General features: G+C 40.9%; 1 protein-coding gene across 11 annotated transcripts in view; it reads right to left on the bottom strand.

Annotated features, from left to right (window-relative positions):
• The window catches only part of LOC142566084 (ras-related protein Rab-24-like), a 37,842-nt gene extending 21,855 nt beyond the window's left edge, over nucleotides 1-15,987 (bottom strand). For 4 of the 11 annotated variants that reach the window (XM_075676850.1, XM_075676848.1, XM_075676847.1 and 1 more), the window contains exons 1-5: nucleotides 15,443-15,986; nucleotides 15,203-15,344; nucleotides 15,052-15,120; nucleotides 11,460-11,606; nucleotides 1,338-1,488 (exon numbers count right to left, since the gene is read on the bottom strand). In XM_075676850.1, the coding sequence (XP_075532965.1) occupies nucleotides 1,338-1,488; nucleotides 11,460-11,606; nucleotides 15,052-15,120; nucleotides 15,203-15,316 (481 nt within the window). In that variant the 5' untranslated portion in view covers nucleotides 15,317-15,344; nucleotides 15,443-15,986. Of the gene's footprint in view, nucleotides 1-1,337; nucleotides 1,489-11,459; nucleotides 11,607-15,051; nucleotides 15,121-15,202; nucleotides 15,345-15,442 lie in introns of all 11 variants that reach the window. The other 7 variants (XM_075676840.1, XM_075676843.1, XM_075676846.1 and 4 more) reach the window with 4 other exon arrangements.
• Between the last annotated feature and the right edge of the window lie 65 nt (nucleotides 15,988-16,052).

The raw sequence follows: 16,052 nt of genomic DNA, 5'->3' as shown, positions 1-16,052 counted from the left end.
TACTACCAGATGTTTAACCCTGAAAGAATCCTTGAATGCGACTGAATGCTCCCCAAAAATTGCTTTCCTCAGGAGCTATTTTTTTTTATTAGCCTTGTATCTTAATGTTTTCTACTGTTTTCGTTTATCACTTGCAATTTCGTGTGCAAGTGTGTGTGCCTGTGCACATGTGCATTTAGCTGCTATCGCCCCATTAGAGGCTTCAGTATTTGAAAATAATAAAAAGCTACATAGCCATTGACAATATGAGCTCTTGGTTGCTATGCTTGAGTGCAACTCTGTGATCGTCACCCATTACCTTTGCCCGTCTGCCCATGTTCCCCCACAATACACTGCACTACAATTTAGTGTAGGCGCTCAGAAGTCATCAAGACAGTCAAGTTTGAAGCAAAAGATTAATATCTGGAACACCGACACGAACTCTGTTTGTACTACAAACATGGTAACTAAATTTAAGGCATTAGGTACCATTTTTTTCTACGCACATGTTCTGGGATCCCAAACTAAAAAATATCAGTTTGGTTAACAGGTCCACTCTACAGACACTATGCGCAAGATTTTTTTTTTCTCTTTTTTATTTCCAGTAGTACTTCGTAGTGTTGGGCACTAGTACGTCAACAAATGTTCAAAACTTACTTTGTTTTAAAACAAAATTATAACAATTATTGTAGCTTGTCAAGCAGCCAATAAGGAAGAATTTAGGTTTTACCCAGTATGGTTTTGAAACATGAAAATAAATTGAAGTGCAGGATAGTTTTTGCAATCTTTTGCTGATGATTCAAATGAGCAAGTTCACCGAGTTCAGAGGCCTGCCATACAAATAAAATGAAAATGGAGTTTCAAGAGCTCTAGCTATTCAATTCAAAACTCTTCCCCAGAGCTTCTTAAGTTTTACTGAATCAGTGTGTCCAGTTCATGTGTCTGTTATTGCATGACTGTGCGCACGCCAAATAGGTGAGTAAATTAATGTATGGCTGCTTTGGCTTGTAATCTCTATGGCACAGATATCATTATACCAAATCTATTGTGACTAAATATCAAAGACTTACATTTAATACACTGCTTTCAGCCTTCTCGGGCCCAAGGTATGCATGGCATACAGATATACAATCTGCACATCTTGTAAAAATACAAATTTCGAGTTGTCCATCTATCCTTTAGAGCTAATTCCCCTTCACAGCAATTCAATGCAAGGTTCAACTGTAAGCCAATCTTGTATTTGCCTGGCTACATTATGGGAATTCAAAGAGCCTTCAAACTCAAAATGTAATGCAAAAGGAAAAATCAAGAAAAAAAGTTCTAGAAGGAAAATAACCCACTAAAGAATCATAACTTACCAATGCCTTCTCCTGTCTTACTAGAGGTTTCAAACATTTTGGCCCCAATTTCATCTGCGTAATCGAGCACATCATGGTAATTGATTGCCCTGTACTTTCCTTCTTCTTTGATTAAATCATTCTTCGTGCCACAAAGAAAAATTTGGCACTTCTGAAAAAGGAAATGATATTTTAATTGCTACACTTGAATAGTTTGCAGCATGATGATGATGATGATGATGTTGAGGATGTTGATTTAGCTAAAGCAGAGAGTCATTTCATTCATACTGAGTGGCCTCTTTAGGCTTTTCCTGTCACAGCATATTATTGGAAGTGCAGGGTAAACACAGTATCCTGCTAAGTATAAGAGAAGAAAATTTGGCACTGCAATTGTTCAACCACAATGAGAATCGTGATAGAACATTTTTTCTACCAGCTGGCATGAATCCATGTGCATAACACATGGCAGCTTTTTGTGTGTGTGTGTGCTTCCATTGTGTTGCATACTAGCTTCACAACATTTGTTTAAAGCAATTAAATGTCTTTACCAATACACCATTTCACTGTGTAATATCTAGCACAGAAAGATCACAGAACTTTTGAGTATGCATGACAGTAAATCTAGATGATAAGTAGCCTTCAGCATGCACAGTTATTTTTTACGTTTATGGACATGATGTTCTGAAACCATTGAATGGCAGAAAGTAAGAGGTCAAATAAGACTAAATGTTGCCATACAAAAATTTCCTATGAAAAGTGAACTTGAAAAATGTTAATACAAGCATCTACAATGTTGTTCGAAACCAGAAGAACTAAGTTTGAGCAAATATATGACTGCTGATTATTCCCACGCTGGATGAACAGCCAAACCAGTGGCACACGCATGTTTTCCTCTAGTATTCTTAGTATAAAAATTTATGCTGGGTAGACCCCCACCCAATACACTAGAGGCTGCTGGTGCCAGTACAAGCATTGTGGAAGCAATCCAAGTCCCCCAGAGCAGAACCAGCTTGCAAGAACTGTCAACAACAACCGGACAAGACCATAAGCCAGACCGAGGAGACCTAGACTGCAACTCTCTGATGTATTTTCCACAGTGTGTATGCCTAGATTACACTGTAGCAATAATTTCAATTGATTAAGTGGGTTTAGCATCCAATAGCAATTTCATGGCTGTGAAAGACACTATTGTGAAAGGTTCCAGATTAATATTGACCATTTGGGAGGTACTTAACAGGTCATAAGTTTAAGCACACCAGCATTTTTGCATTCCACTCCCATTGAAATGTGTCTTTGAAACCCGCAGCCTCAGGCAAAGCAACAAAATTCCATAGTCACTCACTAGTTACTGCAGTGGCTAGTGAGGGACTGTTTGGACCACTTTTGTCAATTTTTCACTATCAATAACTGCCACAAAAAGCTGAGAAATGTTTACATTGCACTGAATGTCTCATTTCCATGTGTAACTAACAATAAGGTTAGAAAGGCTTTGCAAGGCAAGGAAAGGTTGCAGGAGAAGATGGAATAACACTCTACTCGAAAAGCTTGTGACCCTTTAGCTGCACTGCCTCAAGACTTCAAGTGTACCAGAGATTTGTAAGAATGGCAACATCCTACTAGTTCCATAAGGGAGACATTAAATAATTGCAGAATTGTGGGTCCATTACCTCGCTTAAAGTATGGTAAAAAATATTTACCAAAGTAATTTTCAATAGAACCAGGACTATTGAAACTCATAGGAGTGGACAAGACAAGAAAGAAGAAGACGGTGGGCTCAAAAGGCGCGCGCACTAAAAAAGCAATAAAAAGAAGGATTTGGTTTCATTTGGATTGAACGCTGCTGTCTCGTCTCGTTTCTGCGACATGGTGCCATGACCAGGATAGCAGCTACTCCTCTTCTGACTGGCCACGGACTACCAGAATGATGGACTGGCCACAGAAGATGTACAAAGAGGAGGCCCGAAGCCAAACCGACGGCAGCGAGGCGAGACATCGACAGCAAGGAGCAGCACAGACACAGAGGGCAACCAAGACTCAGATGACGTCTCACCGCTGGAATCTGTAAATGACCAGCAGTATCCTCAGTTATTCAAGATGAACAGAGAAGTGATTGTAAAAAAGGGAAAAATGCTGAGGACACAAATAACAAACTTAGTAGGTGATGCTGAAAAGAAACTGGAGGAAAATCAGGATCCTACAGCGATGTCACTGATAGCCAGCCAGATTAATGGTATTGCAGACTCGCTAAAGAAAGCAGACAAGCAGATGGAGCAATTCATAACACCCGAAACAGCTGACTCGGAGTTTGCGAAAACCACTGAGTACGAGTTAAAGATAATAAGTGCTCTGCACAGCATCAACGCGTACCTTTCTCGACAAGAAATACGGGAGATAGCGAGAGAGCAACTTAACTTTAATGGCGAAGCTAGACAACTGCAGCAAGCAACACTAGTGAAGCTACCAAAGCTAGAAATAATGAAGTTTGACAGCGATAAAATGAAATGGCAGAGATTCTGGTGGCAATTTGAAACAGCTGGCACACGAAAGAACCAACTTGAACGAGAATCAGAAATTTACGTACCTTCTGTCATCACTAACCAGAAAAGCGGCCGCTGCCATGGAGGGACTACAGTTTTCCGACAGTAACTATGCAAATGCCATTATTCTACTCAAGCAGAAGTACGGAAAAGACAACGTGCTGGTAAAAATGCATATGAAAGGAATAACTTGAATACAGTGGCAAGTTGCAATGGCCATGACGGTTTAAGAAAGCTGCCACAAAAGGTGCAAGTGCACATACGTGGATTGGAATCCTTAGGATTGAAAAGCAAGTCCTATGCATCGATGTTGCTTCCAATCCTGAAAAGAGCTTTGCCAGTGGATCTGTACATTGGATTCCAATTAAAACAAAGAGAAGTGATCAGCAGATCTTCAGCACAAGATCAGAATGTGGCTTTATGTCAAGAAGATATTCTTAGATGCTTGACGAAATACATAGAAGATCCGGTAGAGTGCAGAGAGGAATTGTCGACAGAAAGGAGAGAAAGCTTCGGCAACAGAGCGAAGAGTAAGCAGCAGACAAGAACTGTTAATTTTCAAAGTACAGCTGCAAAGTTTTGCATATTTTGCGAGAATACTACTCATTACACTGATGATTGTAGGAAAACCTTATGCCTTATGAAGATAAGAAAATGAAGCTCGAAGAAGCAAACAGATGTTTCCGCTGTACCAGGCCATGCCATACTGCTAAAATATGTAAGGCAAACATTAGGTGCAAGATATGTCAAAAACGGCATGTGACGTCTATGTGCCGAAGCAAAGAACTGACAGCACAGTGAACAGCATCTACTCCTGGTGAAATTGAAAATCAGGAAGAGAAATCATCTACTTTCCAGTATATGAACCTCTCATCAAGTGTTTCTCTGCAAACTGCAGTTGCATTAGCAGAAGGTAGAAGGCAGTCATGTTATTGTCGTGTACTGCTGGACACTGGCACCCAAAGATCATTCATACTGAAAAGCCTATCTGAGAAACTTGGCTGTAAAGTTAAAGGAAAAGAGAGACTCACGTAGGCTCATTCGAAGGAGGTCAAAATGAAAGAGTCATGGCTTCGGTTGAAGTTAAACTGAAAAGTGCCTACAGTATTGAAGAAGTATTATTGGGGGGGGGGGGGGGGGAAGCACTGGAGGTAGACATAATTTCAAAAGGAAGATTAGTGTTCCTGCCTATATCACCGCAAAAGAAGTATGAAGAGGACGGATTCAAGCTGGCTGACGGTTTATGTAGAAGCACGTCATGCATGGAAATTGTACTACTTATTGGATCAGACCAGTATTGGCAAGTAATGACAGGTGGGATCTGAAGACTAGAAGAAAGGTTGACAGTAACAGAAACCATATTTGGCTGGACAGTACAAGGTCAAGCTAAGATGTCAGCAACAATAATGGAGAAGTCAACCGTAATGGTACTTGACGTCAACGTGGATAAGTCTGAAATACAGACAGAACTCAGAAATTTCTGGGATATTAAAACTCTAGGCATAAAGTGCCCTGAAATAGAAACCAAGAGAGAAGAGAAAGTGATTCAGCACTTCAAGAGGCACTTAAAATTTGAAGAGAAGCAATACTCTGTCAGATTTCCATGGAAAGAGAACATGGAACTTGATGAAAACAAGAATGTAGCTATGAACAGATTACGACAACTCACTCGACGGCTACAGAACGACGAAAGTATACTCCGGCGTTACGACAGTGCGATTAGAGATTTTATAAATAGTGGAGTAGCGGAAGTGGCCGAAGAAAAAAGTAGACCGATGACACACTGCTACTACATGCCACATCGGGCAGTAATAAGGGAAGATTGACAAACCACAAAGATAAGAATTGCATTTGATGCATCTTCATCATCGACAAAAGGGTTTTCTTTAAACAATAACCTCGAAACAGGAACGAATCTCAATTGCGATTTGGTGCATATGCTGATGAACTTCTGAAACCATCACATAGCAATGATAGCTGATCTAGAGAAAGCATTTCTGCTGATTTCAATACAGGAAGAGGATAGAGACGCATTGCATTTTCTTTGGTGGGAAGAATTACAAGTGGTAGCGATGCAAAAGTTATGACATGAAGAATGTCAAGAGTAACGTTTGTAATAGCTCCAAGTACTTTCTTACTTTGCAGCAAATATGCAAAACCACCTAAGCAAGTTGGAAGATAGCTTTCCGGAAACAATGCAGCTGAAGAACAACATTTACGTTGATGACGTGATACTGGGAGTCAACTCAACAGAAGAAGCCGAAAACTTTATAAAGACTCAAAAAACATTTTTCAAGAGGCGTCAATGACACTGAGAAAGTTCAAAACGAATGAGCCTCGATTACAGCGAACTATAAGCATACAAAAGAAAAACACAGACATGGAAACCTCCACCTATATAAAGGTACTTGGCATCAGATGGAATTACGAAAAAGATAGACTGTACCTCCCATATTTTGACACAAAGGACATCGATACGAGTGGTCCAATTACGAAGAGGCAAATGTTACAGCTAACAGCGAGGATATACGATCCGCTGGACGTCTTCACTCCATTCACAGTGACAGCTAAGCGAGAAATACAAAACATGTGGAGGAAAGGAACATCTTGGGACGACCCACTACCAGTAGATGAAATGGCGTCATGGAGGAACTGGATTCACGAGCTAAGATTAATACAAGACTTCAGCTTATCTAGATGGTTTGATATTAACCAAGGCAGCCAGCCTTTTCACACGGATCTTTATTTGTTTTCCGATGCAAGCCCGTACGCTTATGGAACAGAAGCCTACCTATGAAAACCAAAAACAGTCTGAGACACTCATAGCAAAAGGATGAATAGCTCCAACGAAAGAAATGTCTTTGCCAAGACTCGTGCTAATAGCTGCAACATTATCTGCACGCCTCTCTGAATATATCAGAAGAGGGGTTGTAAGAAAACTAAACGAGATATTGGACAGACTCGACCATTGTTCTAAGTTGGTTACATAGAAAGAAAAAAATGTGACGATTTTGTCAAAAACATAGTGAAGGAGATAAAGGAAAAAAACAAAACTGTCAGAGTGGAATTATGTTGCAAGTGAAGAAAACCCAGCTGATTTGATGACTAGAGGTGTAAGCGCAGAGAGTCTGATAAACTCAGAACTATGGTGGCACAGTCCAAAATGGTCATTTCAGAACAAGAAAACTACAGAACAAACCGAAGCAGAAGAAGACACTGAGCATGGAAAAAGTTATGCGATTAACATATGCACGTCAAACACGGCAGTGGTTAACGCAGAGAAGTATGGCAAATACATACGATTACTCAGAGTCACAGCTTGGGTTCTCAGGTATATCCGGAATATATGAAAAAAGAGACCGATCATCGGAGATCTGAGTTTTGAGGAACTGAAGAATGCTGAGAAGACAATAATAAAACTAGAACAACTACACATTAGAGAAAACATTGTATGGAGCAAGAGCATTCCTACGAAGACAACAAGGATGTTTCTTCATGGTACGGAAGTCTTTGAAGACAAGCAAGGTCTGATAAGACATGAAGGTCTGCTACTTGAAAGTGGATTAAGATACAACGAAACAGATACTATTGTGCTGCCAAAGTGGACGGCTGGTACAAAGATGCTGGTACACCATATTCATCAACTCACGCTGCATGGAGGAATAAGTGTCACATTATCACAGCTTCGAACTAAGTACTGGATAATACAAGGGAGACAGATGGTGAAGAAGATAATTCATGGATGTCTAGAGTGCCAACGATTTGACGCCAGACCACTGCACCAAGAAACAGCCCCACTTCCTGCTGACAGAGTCAACAAGCGACAACTATTTAAAGTGATCGGTGTGGATTTCGCGGGTTTGTTACTTATAAAAGACGCGATGAAAGGCACTAAAACACCGTATGCTGCAATATTTGTATGTGCTACTACACGAGCTGTACATGTTGAAGTTGTGGACAACACGACAACACAAGCATTCTTACATGCATTCCGAAGATTTACAGCGAGACGAGGGCTATGTTGCACCATTTACAGTGACAACGCAAGGATGTTCAAGAAGGCCAACAGTGACATCAATCGTATGATTAAAGAACTACAGGAAGAAGTCTCCAAAAGAGCAAGCCAAGGAGATCAAATCAAATGGAAGTACATTGCAGAACAAGCGCCTTGGTGGGGAGGCTTTTATGAAAGGATGGTACGAAGCATGAAATCAGCAATGAGGAAAGTTATTGGAAAAAAGACTGTTATCAAGAGAAGAGATACAAACAATAACAACTGAAGTGGAAGCTGTCCTTAATAACAGACTGTTGACCTATGTATACAGCGAACCAGATGAGCCTCTACCTATTGTGCCGGCTGATATAATAGGTGGAAAGCATAGGAGACATTACTGAAGGTGAAAAAAAGGCCAGCATAGAAGAAATGTGGAGAAATAAACAAAAAATCATGAAAGATTGGTGGAAAAGATGGAACAGGGAATATCTGAAAGAATTGAGAGAGCAGTGTAACGCAAGAAAGGAGATCTCGTTTTGATCAGTGGATGCACTCCTAGATCCTTCTGAAACTTGGCTAAGGTGATTGAAGTACATTCTGGAGTTGACGTGAAGCCGCGCTCCTGTCTCTTAAAAACGAAAGGAAGACTCGTTCGGAGACCTGTACAACATCTTTACACACTTGAAGGTTGCTTCCACTGATGAGAAGAAAACTTTTCGCGGCCGGAAACTATTGAAACTGATAGGAGCGGACAAGACGAGAAAGAAGAAGACAGCGGGCTCAAAAGGCATGCGTGCTAGAAAAGCAATAAAAGAAGAATCTTGGTTTCGTTCGCATTGAACGCTGCTGCCTCGTTTCTGCAATAAGGAGAACAGTTCACTTCAGCCAACCCAGAAAACAGGCTGGCATCAAGACAATGAACCACATCTACGTCACTAAAAAAGTAATTGAGAAATCTTCAGAGTACAACCAACCTCTCTATATATCTTTCATAGATTATGAAAAGGCATTGGATTCAATAGAAATACCAGCAGCCATGGAGGAGGCATTGTGTAATCAAGGAGTACAGGGAGCATGCGTGAATATCTTGAAATATATCTACAGAGATTTCACAGCTACCTTGTTTCTCCACAAGAAAAGTAGAAAAACACTTATCAAGAAAGGGGTCAAAAAAGGAGACACAATCTCTCCAATGCTACTCACTGAATGCTTAGAAGTTTTTAGACTGGGAAGGTTTATGAATGAGGATCAGTAGCGAACACCTCAGCAACCTGCAATTTGTAGATGGCACTGTCCTGTTCAGCGATAATGGAAATGACTTGCAACAAATGATTGAGGACTTCAGCCAAAAAAGTGTAAAAGTAGGTCTGAAGATTAAAGTGCAGAACACTAAGGTAATGTTCAATAGCCTGGAAAGAGAACCAGAATTCACAACTGGCAGTCAATTTCTAGAATCTGTGCCAGAGTATGTTCATATAGGCTAATTACTCACAGGGGACCCTGATTATGAGAAGGAAACTTACAGAAGAATCAAGATGAGTTGGAGCATATACAGCAGGCATTACCAAATCATGACCAGCAGTTTACCATTATTCTTAAAAAGAAAAGTGTACATTCACTACATTCTACCAATGGGGCAGAAACTTGGAGGTTAACAAAGATAAAATTAAAATAAATTATGGGGTTTTATGTGCCAAAACCACTTTCTGATTATGAGGCACGCCGCAGTGGAGGGCTCCGGAAATTTTGACCACCTGGGGTTCTTTAACGTGCACACAAATCTAAGTACACAGGTGTTTTCACATTTCGCCCTCATTGAAATGCGGCCGCCATGGCCGGGATTTGATCCCGCGACCTCGTGCTCAGCAGCCCAACAGCATAGCCACTGAGCAACCATGGCAGGTGTTAAAACAGATAGAAAAGTTGAGGACTGTGCAATGAGCGATGAGATGAGAAATTATAGGCATAACGTTAAGAGACAGGAAGACAGCAGTGTGGATTAGAAAGCAACTGGGGATAGCCAATATTCTAGTGGACATTAGGACGAAGAAACAGAGATGAGCAGGCCATGTAATACATAGGGCAGATAACCAGCGGTCTATTAGAGTTGCAGAACGGGTGACAAGAGAAAGTATCCGCAGTCAAAGACGGCAGAGAATTAGATGGTGTGATGAAATTAGCAATTTCACAGGTATGAAGTGAGGTCAGATGGCACAAAGCAGGGTAACTGAGATCACTGAGAGTCACCTTTGTCCTACAGTGGGCATAAATAGGATGATGATGGTCTCAGTGAGCATGGGTTACAAGAACAATAAAATTTAGTCTATAAGAGCTGGCAAGAACTTCACCGATATGTACATGACAGCTGCGATGGCACTGTAAGCAAACAAACAAAAAAAAGGCTGTGCAACCCATATTGGGAGCTGGAAGTCAAATTAAGAGCATCACCAGGTTCATGAAGGGGAAGACCTGGACAAGTTAAAGGAGCCCACACAGAAGAAGCAACTCTTATATTCCACCAAGCTAAATGTAACCCCTCCCCACCATATACACACACATATAATGCAATTCTGGTAAATAAGTTCTGCGGAAGCCAACAAGGTGGAGGAATTGCTCGGGTAGATGAGAATTGCTCCCTCTCATTAGTGATCATGAACAAAAACAGACAATGAACACCACACACAGTCACGCCTGCTTTTTAATTAACATTACCGCAATGCAGAATGTGTCTGCTATATCTGAGATTTTGTACTAAGTGGCCTGCTTAAAAATAGGCCGGAAAATAAGATGAATGTTTATGCCGAAAAGTGGTCAATAAGGGTAGCTAACATCTTTAGTGTGGACCAATTTATGCTGTTTCAAGGCAGTTTATAGCGGATATGCGTTCATTGCTGAGGCCTCTGGTGAGAATCAGTTGCTCCATTGCTGCAAGTGTGTGCTTAATGGCACAACGACAATAAGCCACCTTGAATGCATGCATGGGTAACATTGACATCCAGTAGTTGTAGTCTGACATTGCATTAGGTGGCAAAACTAGGATAGACGTACGCTGTGGTGCCATGCAGGTGGATAAGATGGTGAATTCAGTCAACAATTCCTAACAAACGCAAGAAAGTAAGCAAGTGTTAAAAAAAAGATAAAGCAAAACTTGCAAATGGTAGCTATGTTATGTGGATAACTTAGTTAACACTTTTGTAAGTATGCTACCCCATAACACTGTGACCTAGCGTGTTGTGTACAGTGAAACAACTGAAGAATGTAGTCAAAATAAAGCAGCATAGCTTCATGTGAAGCTGCCTGGGCAAGTCTAGTGTGCTTGTACATTTGTTATAATGAATGCACGAGCAGATCACATTTTTTGCATCCACACATGCTCACTATACTGAGGACAAATGGTCCCTGCTAGCACAAGAATTGTGACAGTCACAGCATTTCTGCTCGTAACAGCTGAGATTCTCATAAGTGGACTTGACAGTGCAACATGCTGCTTGTGGGGGAGAGAGAGAAACCTCACTGGAAACGTTGAATCCATTCCTTATTCCCAGGTGAAGTCCTCTGTGTGAAGATCCCTTTAACATTGTGAATGCAGGAAAAAAAAAAGGCATTGCTCACCTCTTCATGCTTGCGCAGCTCATTCACCCAGAACTTTGCCTTCTGGTAGCTTTCCCGGTCAGTGAGGTCAAAGCACACAATAGCAGCACCAGCCCCCCGATAGTAGATTCGACTCATGGCCTCATACCTCTCACTGCCAGCGGTATCCTGGTAAATCAGAAAGACTGCCATCACAGCACTGCCTTTTTAGAAGGAAGAAAACACCAACACAACGCAGAACACAATAGATATGAACAAGACGTTCTACTAGCTATCAAAATAGTGCTACATTATAAGTGCAGGCACTGAAAGTATGCACTTGTCCACAAAAACATGAATTATATATTCATTACATACCCAAAACATCACATTTGGCAATACGACAATGGGAGGAATAAGAGCATGTGGCCAAGTAGTTGTGCAAATCCTCAATAGTTTACATGAAAAATATGAGGGAAGACGAGTAGCAAGCAGAGATGTCAAATGAGAACATCTCTCTATCTGGTTTCCCTGTACAGAGAGAAAGGGGTAGAATAGATGAAGGAAAAAAGAATGAAGCAAGGAACTATTCTTGCACATGTTAAAAGTGCTACATTCCCACACTGCCCTACAGGTCCTGCATTGTCAAAGTGTTATAGTTTAATGCAGTCACAATCAGTCGCATACTCTGAAATAAAGCCCCAGCAGGGCATTTAAAGCCCCTCGCAAAGATGTCATCAAGACCAGAGTCTAGTGTGGTTGACAGTACCATTCTTTGTACATTAAAATGAGGACATTAACAAATAATCAGTGCTATTTTTTTCAGCGCATGCTCTGAAACATACAAAACACAAATGTAATGGTAACAAGCATCAGTTAGAAAGTTCAAATGCAAGAGAACAGAATAGTTCAAAACCACTAAGTCTGATAATACAATGATGAAATCAGCGATGTCTCAGTATTGTTTGTCGCATTGAACACAAACACCACACTGGGCCAACTTCACATGTCTGTACAGACATAAAAGTTGCAAGTGCAATTCGGACTCAGGAATGCATCTTTCCCTAAGTATGGACAGCTGGGCTAGTTGGTTGTGATTAGCATTATGAAACATCGTTCCAGCGCACAAATGAACAAGGATGAGAAGAGAAAGACAACACGAACGCCAGACTTCAACTGAATTTTATTCATAAAGCCCTGTTTTCCATGAATAAAATTCAGTTGAAGTCTGGCGTTCGTGTTGTCTTTCTCTTCTCGTCCTTGTTCATTTGTGCGCTGGAACGATGTTTCATAATGCTAATGCATCTTTCCAGTGACAGCGAAGTGAGACTGCGCATCACAACAATGGTGAACTTTGAAAAGACCCAGCAATCTCAATTTTAATGTTGCTTAGTTGATGCAGCATCTTTGATACAAAGCCCTGTATAAAAGTAATTACATCAATGAACAGCTTCCATGAGCTTGCCTTCCCCAAAACTAATACTGTGGAGCCCCTCTACAATGAAGTGACCTGTATAATGAATGAATTCGGAGGCCCGAAGCACTACATTATAAAGCTGTTCGACTGTACTCGCGAAACATTTCCTTTCTAAAAGGAGCACGTTTGACAGACAAATTTTTAGACGGTAAAAATTTTGCGACAGGGCCATGCAGAATCGCATTTCACCAAAGAAAACACATTTTCAGATCCATGCGCAATGAATGTACGAGGGCGAATCAAAGAGACTTCACTCATTTTTTTAAAAGCCAAATTAAGGCTGTAAATGTGAAGCCAACATATCCATTCCCAGCGGTGGACCTTCCTTGGATCATCCCGGCCTTATCTGCCGGTAGCTCTGTGGCACGGCGCTGCTGTCAGTTGTTGAAGATGGCGGTTGTGCTTCCCACGTCCACGCCTTACGAGCAACGACGTGTGATTTGTTTTCTATGGAGCAAGAGATGAATGCCCATTGAAATCTATAGGGAAATGCAGCCCATGTATGGGGAAAGGTGTCTCGCTGTGAGAAGTGTGAGGTGGTGGTGTTGTGAGTTCGCAAAAGGCTGTGAAGACTTGCATGACAATAAGCGTTCAGGGAGGCCGTTTGCACCGCAGTTCTACCAGAGGGGCATCTCAAATTTAGTGCTGCGATAGGACAAATGTCTGAACCGGTATGGGGACTACTTGGAAAAACAGTACAAGGTACGTAGAATAGTATGTATATTTGTAATTACCTGTATGTACCTTATTTTGGCTAATAAAATATAGAGGCAAAGACTTTCTGAATCGCCCTCGTTTCAAATTAGAAACCCTACTACACATGCTCTGGATCTTTGTACAAATGTTCAACTCTTGGCTAGACGTGCACACTGAGGTCCTAAACTTCGACAAAATTGCCACATGGTGTAGATGTGTTAACAATGATAGCTTTGAAGCATATTACTAGCAGCCAAGGCTTTCGAAATTTTATGTAAATGCAGTCAGGAATTATGGAACATGGTTACCAACAATACTCTTCAGCTATTAATCTTGATACTTATTGTCACTACCATGTTGTGCTGAAAGCAGCACATAACTTCCCATCTACAAAGATACTTTATATCATTTTATATTCTTGTCTGTTTAATAAAAAGGAATGCACTATTACAATTCCAGCATGAACATTCTAAAGATTATATCATACTAAGTCGTTGAAAAATATACAGAAGCATATAAGATAATGCCTTTTGTGTGTGTGTATGTACATCCATATATATATATATATATATATATATATATATATATATATATATATATATATATATATATATATATATATATCACATAGTCCTAACGCCTGCAGCAGAAAGGATGTCTGCCGCCATGGTTTGTGGGTGGTGGCACTGGCTAACACACCCAGCGTTAGTCCTCCTAGCAACACCTAAATAACCCAGAAAGTGGATGGGAAAACAGCACTGCGGTAGCTCAAGTGGTAGAGCATCGCACACATAATGTGAAGATGTGGTATCGTTCCCCACCTGTGGTAAGTTGTCGTTTCATCCACTTTCATTTCCACTAATTTATAATTTCTTTAATTCAATTATTAAGTACAAGTAATTCCCCCTGCGGTGTCTTTGTTGGTTACTTATGATATATATATATATATATATATATATATATATATATATATATATATTGACATGTGTACTTATTCTTTCTTCCTGGGACTGTGTTATCACTGAGAGCAAGAGGCCCCTGCATGATTTGGCACTTTAATGTTATCACTGAATCTTTCTATTGGGTGTGGTCTCGCCGAACTTGGTGCAATCAGATTGTATGCGCGACACGAATTGTGTAGTACTTTGTGGAAAGCACGCGGGCACCAGTGATTACGCTGGAACGTTCGACGAGTCATATGTATACATATAAAAGCCGATGCGCTCGCCGCTATCGTTATGCCCGAGTGTCACTCGCTTTTCCGGGCGCAGGTTCGCCCAATAAACAGTTCGTTTCGTTACTGTGTTCGTCACCATCACTACAACGTGGATATATATATATATATATATATATATATATATATATATATATATATATATATATATATATATATATATATTCCAAATGAATGGCAGAAACAACGTTACTTCATAATAATGCAACATAGCACAGTGCACTTACCCAGATTCCAAGGGTAATCCTGCGATTGCGCACGGCGATCTGCTTTGCACCATAAGCAGCGCCTATTGTCTGAAAAATTGAAAACGTGTATTTAGCTGCAGTATTCGGTCTGCGTGCCACCACTGTTCCCCACTAAAATCTATTCACTTACATTCTGATACGGGGTAGATGCATCGAAACGGTCGTAGAGGTAGCGTTCGACTAGGCTGGTCTTGCCACCGTATTCTTTGCCTAGAAGAACCACTTTCAGATCCACATGACTCATGGCTATGGTACTTTGGTTGGAGAGCCACCTGTAAGACACTGTCAGCTCAGCAAAGGTTCTCCTTCATACAAGAGCGCATGATCTCGCAATCTGCTGAACGAAAAATAAAAGAGAAAGCAAGCGTACCTGGCATAAAGGTGTGGCCGAGCTAGTTTTCACTGATGGCAACTTAGCTTGGCTGCATGTCAGACAAGTCAACCAAGCAAACAGGCGCACTTACGAAACTTGTGTAGTGAAATAAAGAACAGACAGAAAACGTCGACAGGTGTCAAATTCGGTTCTGATGTTTCGATGAACGAAAACAATGGTTTGCACACACGAGCGACGGCACCTATTTCATCTCTGTCTAAGATATCAGTTGTCCCTCTGAATCCCTCTCAGTTTACATGCCCGCAACTCCGGCCGAGACCAACAACTTACTTGTGAAACTTATGGTTATGTGGTAACCCCCAGGATACATTGGTTCACAAGAAATGACGGGAGGTGAAACATCTTTGCATCCAGACGCAACTCCGTCAAGAAAAACGTTACTTTAATTACCCCTGCTACAGTTCGCGTCCGTTTTCAAAACTTCGCCGCTATTTCTGTGCGGAACACCTCGATTACGCGAAGAAACGCTACAGACGTTACTTGCAGCTGCAGCTCCAGCTGCGGATGGCTCTTTTGCGCTTGCAAACAAAATATCATCATCAAACTTACTGGCTTAATTTCGATTTCGTCTTGGCTTTATGGCTTC

Source organism: Dermacentor variabilis, unplaced genomic scaffold (genome assembly GCF_050947875.1).
Source record: "Dermacentor variabilis isolate Ectoservices unplaced genomic scaffold, ASM5094787v1 scaffold_12, whole genome shotgun sequence".
In the NCBI taxonomy this organism is placed as follows: Eukaryota; Metazoa; Arthropoda; class Arachnida; order Ixodida; family Ixodidae; genus Dermacentor; species Dermacentor variabilis.
Note: the sequence above shows the minus strand (reverse complement) of the source record. Positions and strands in the feature narration are given on the sequence as shown.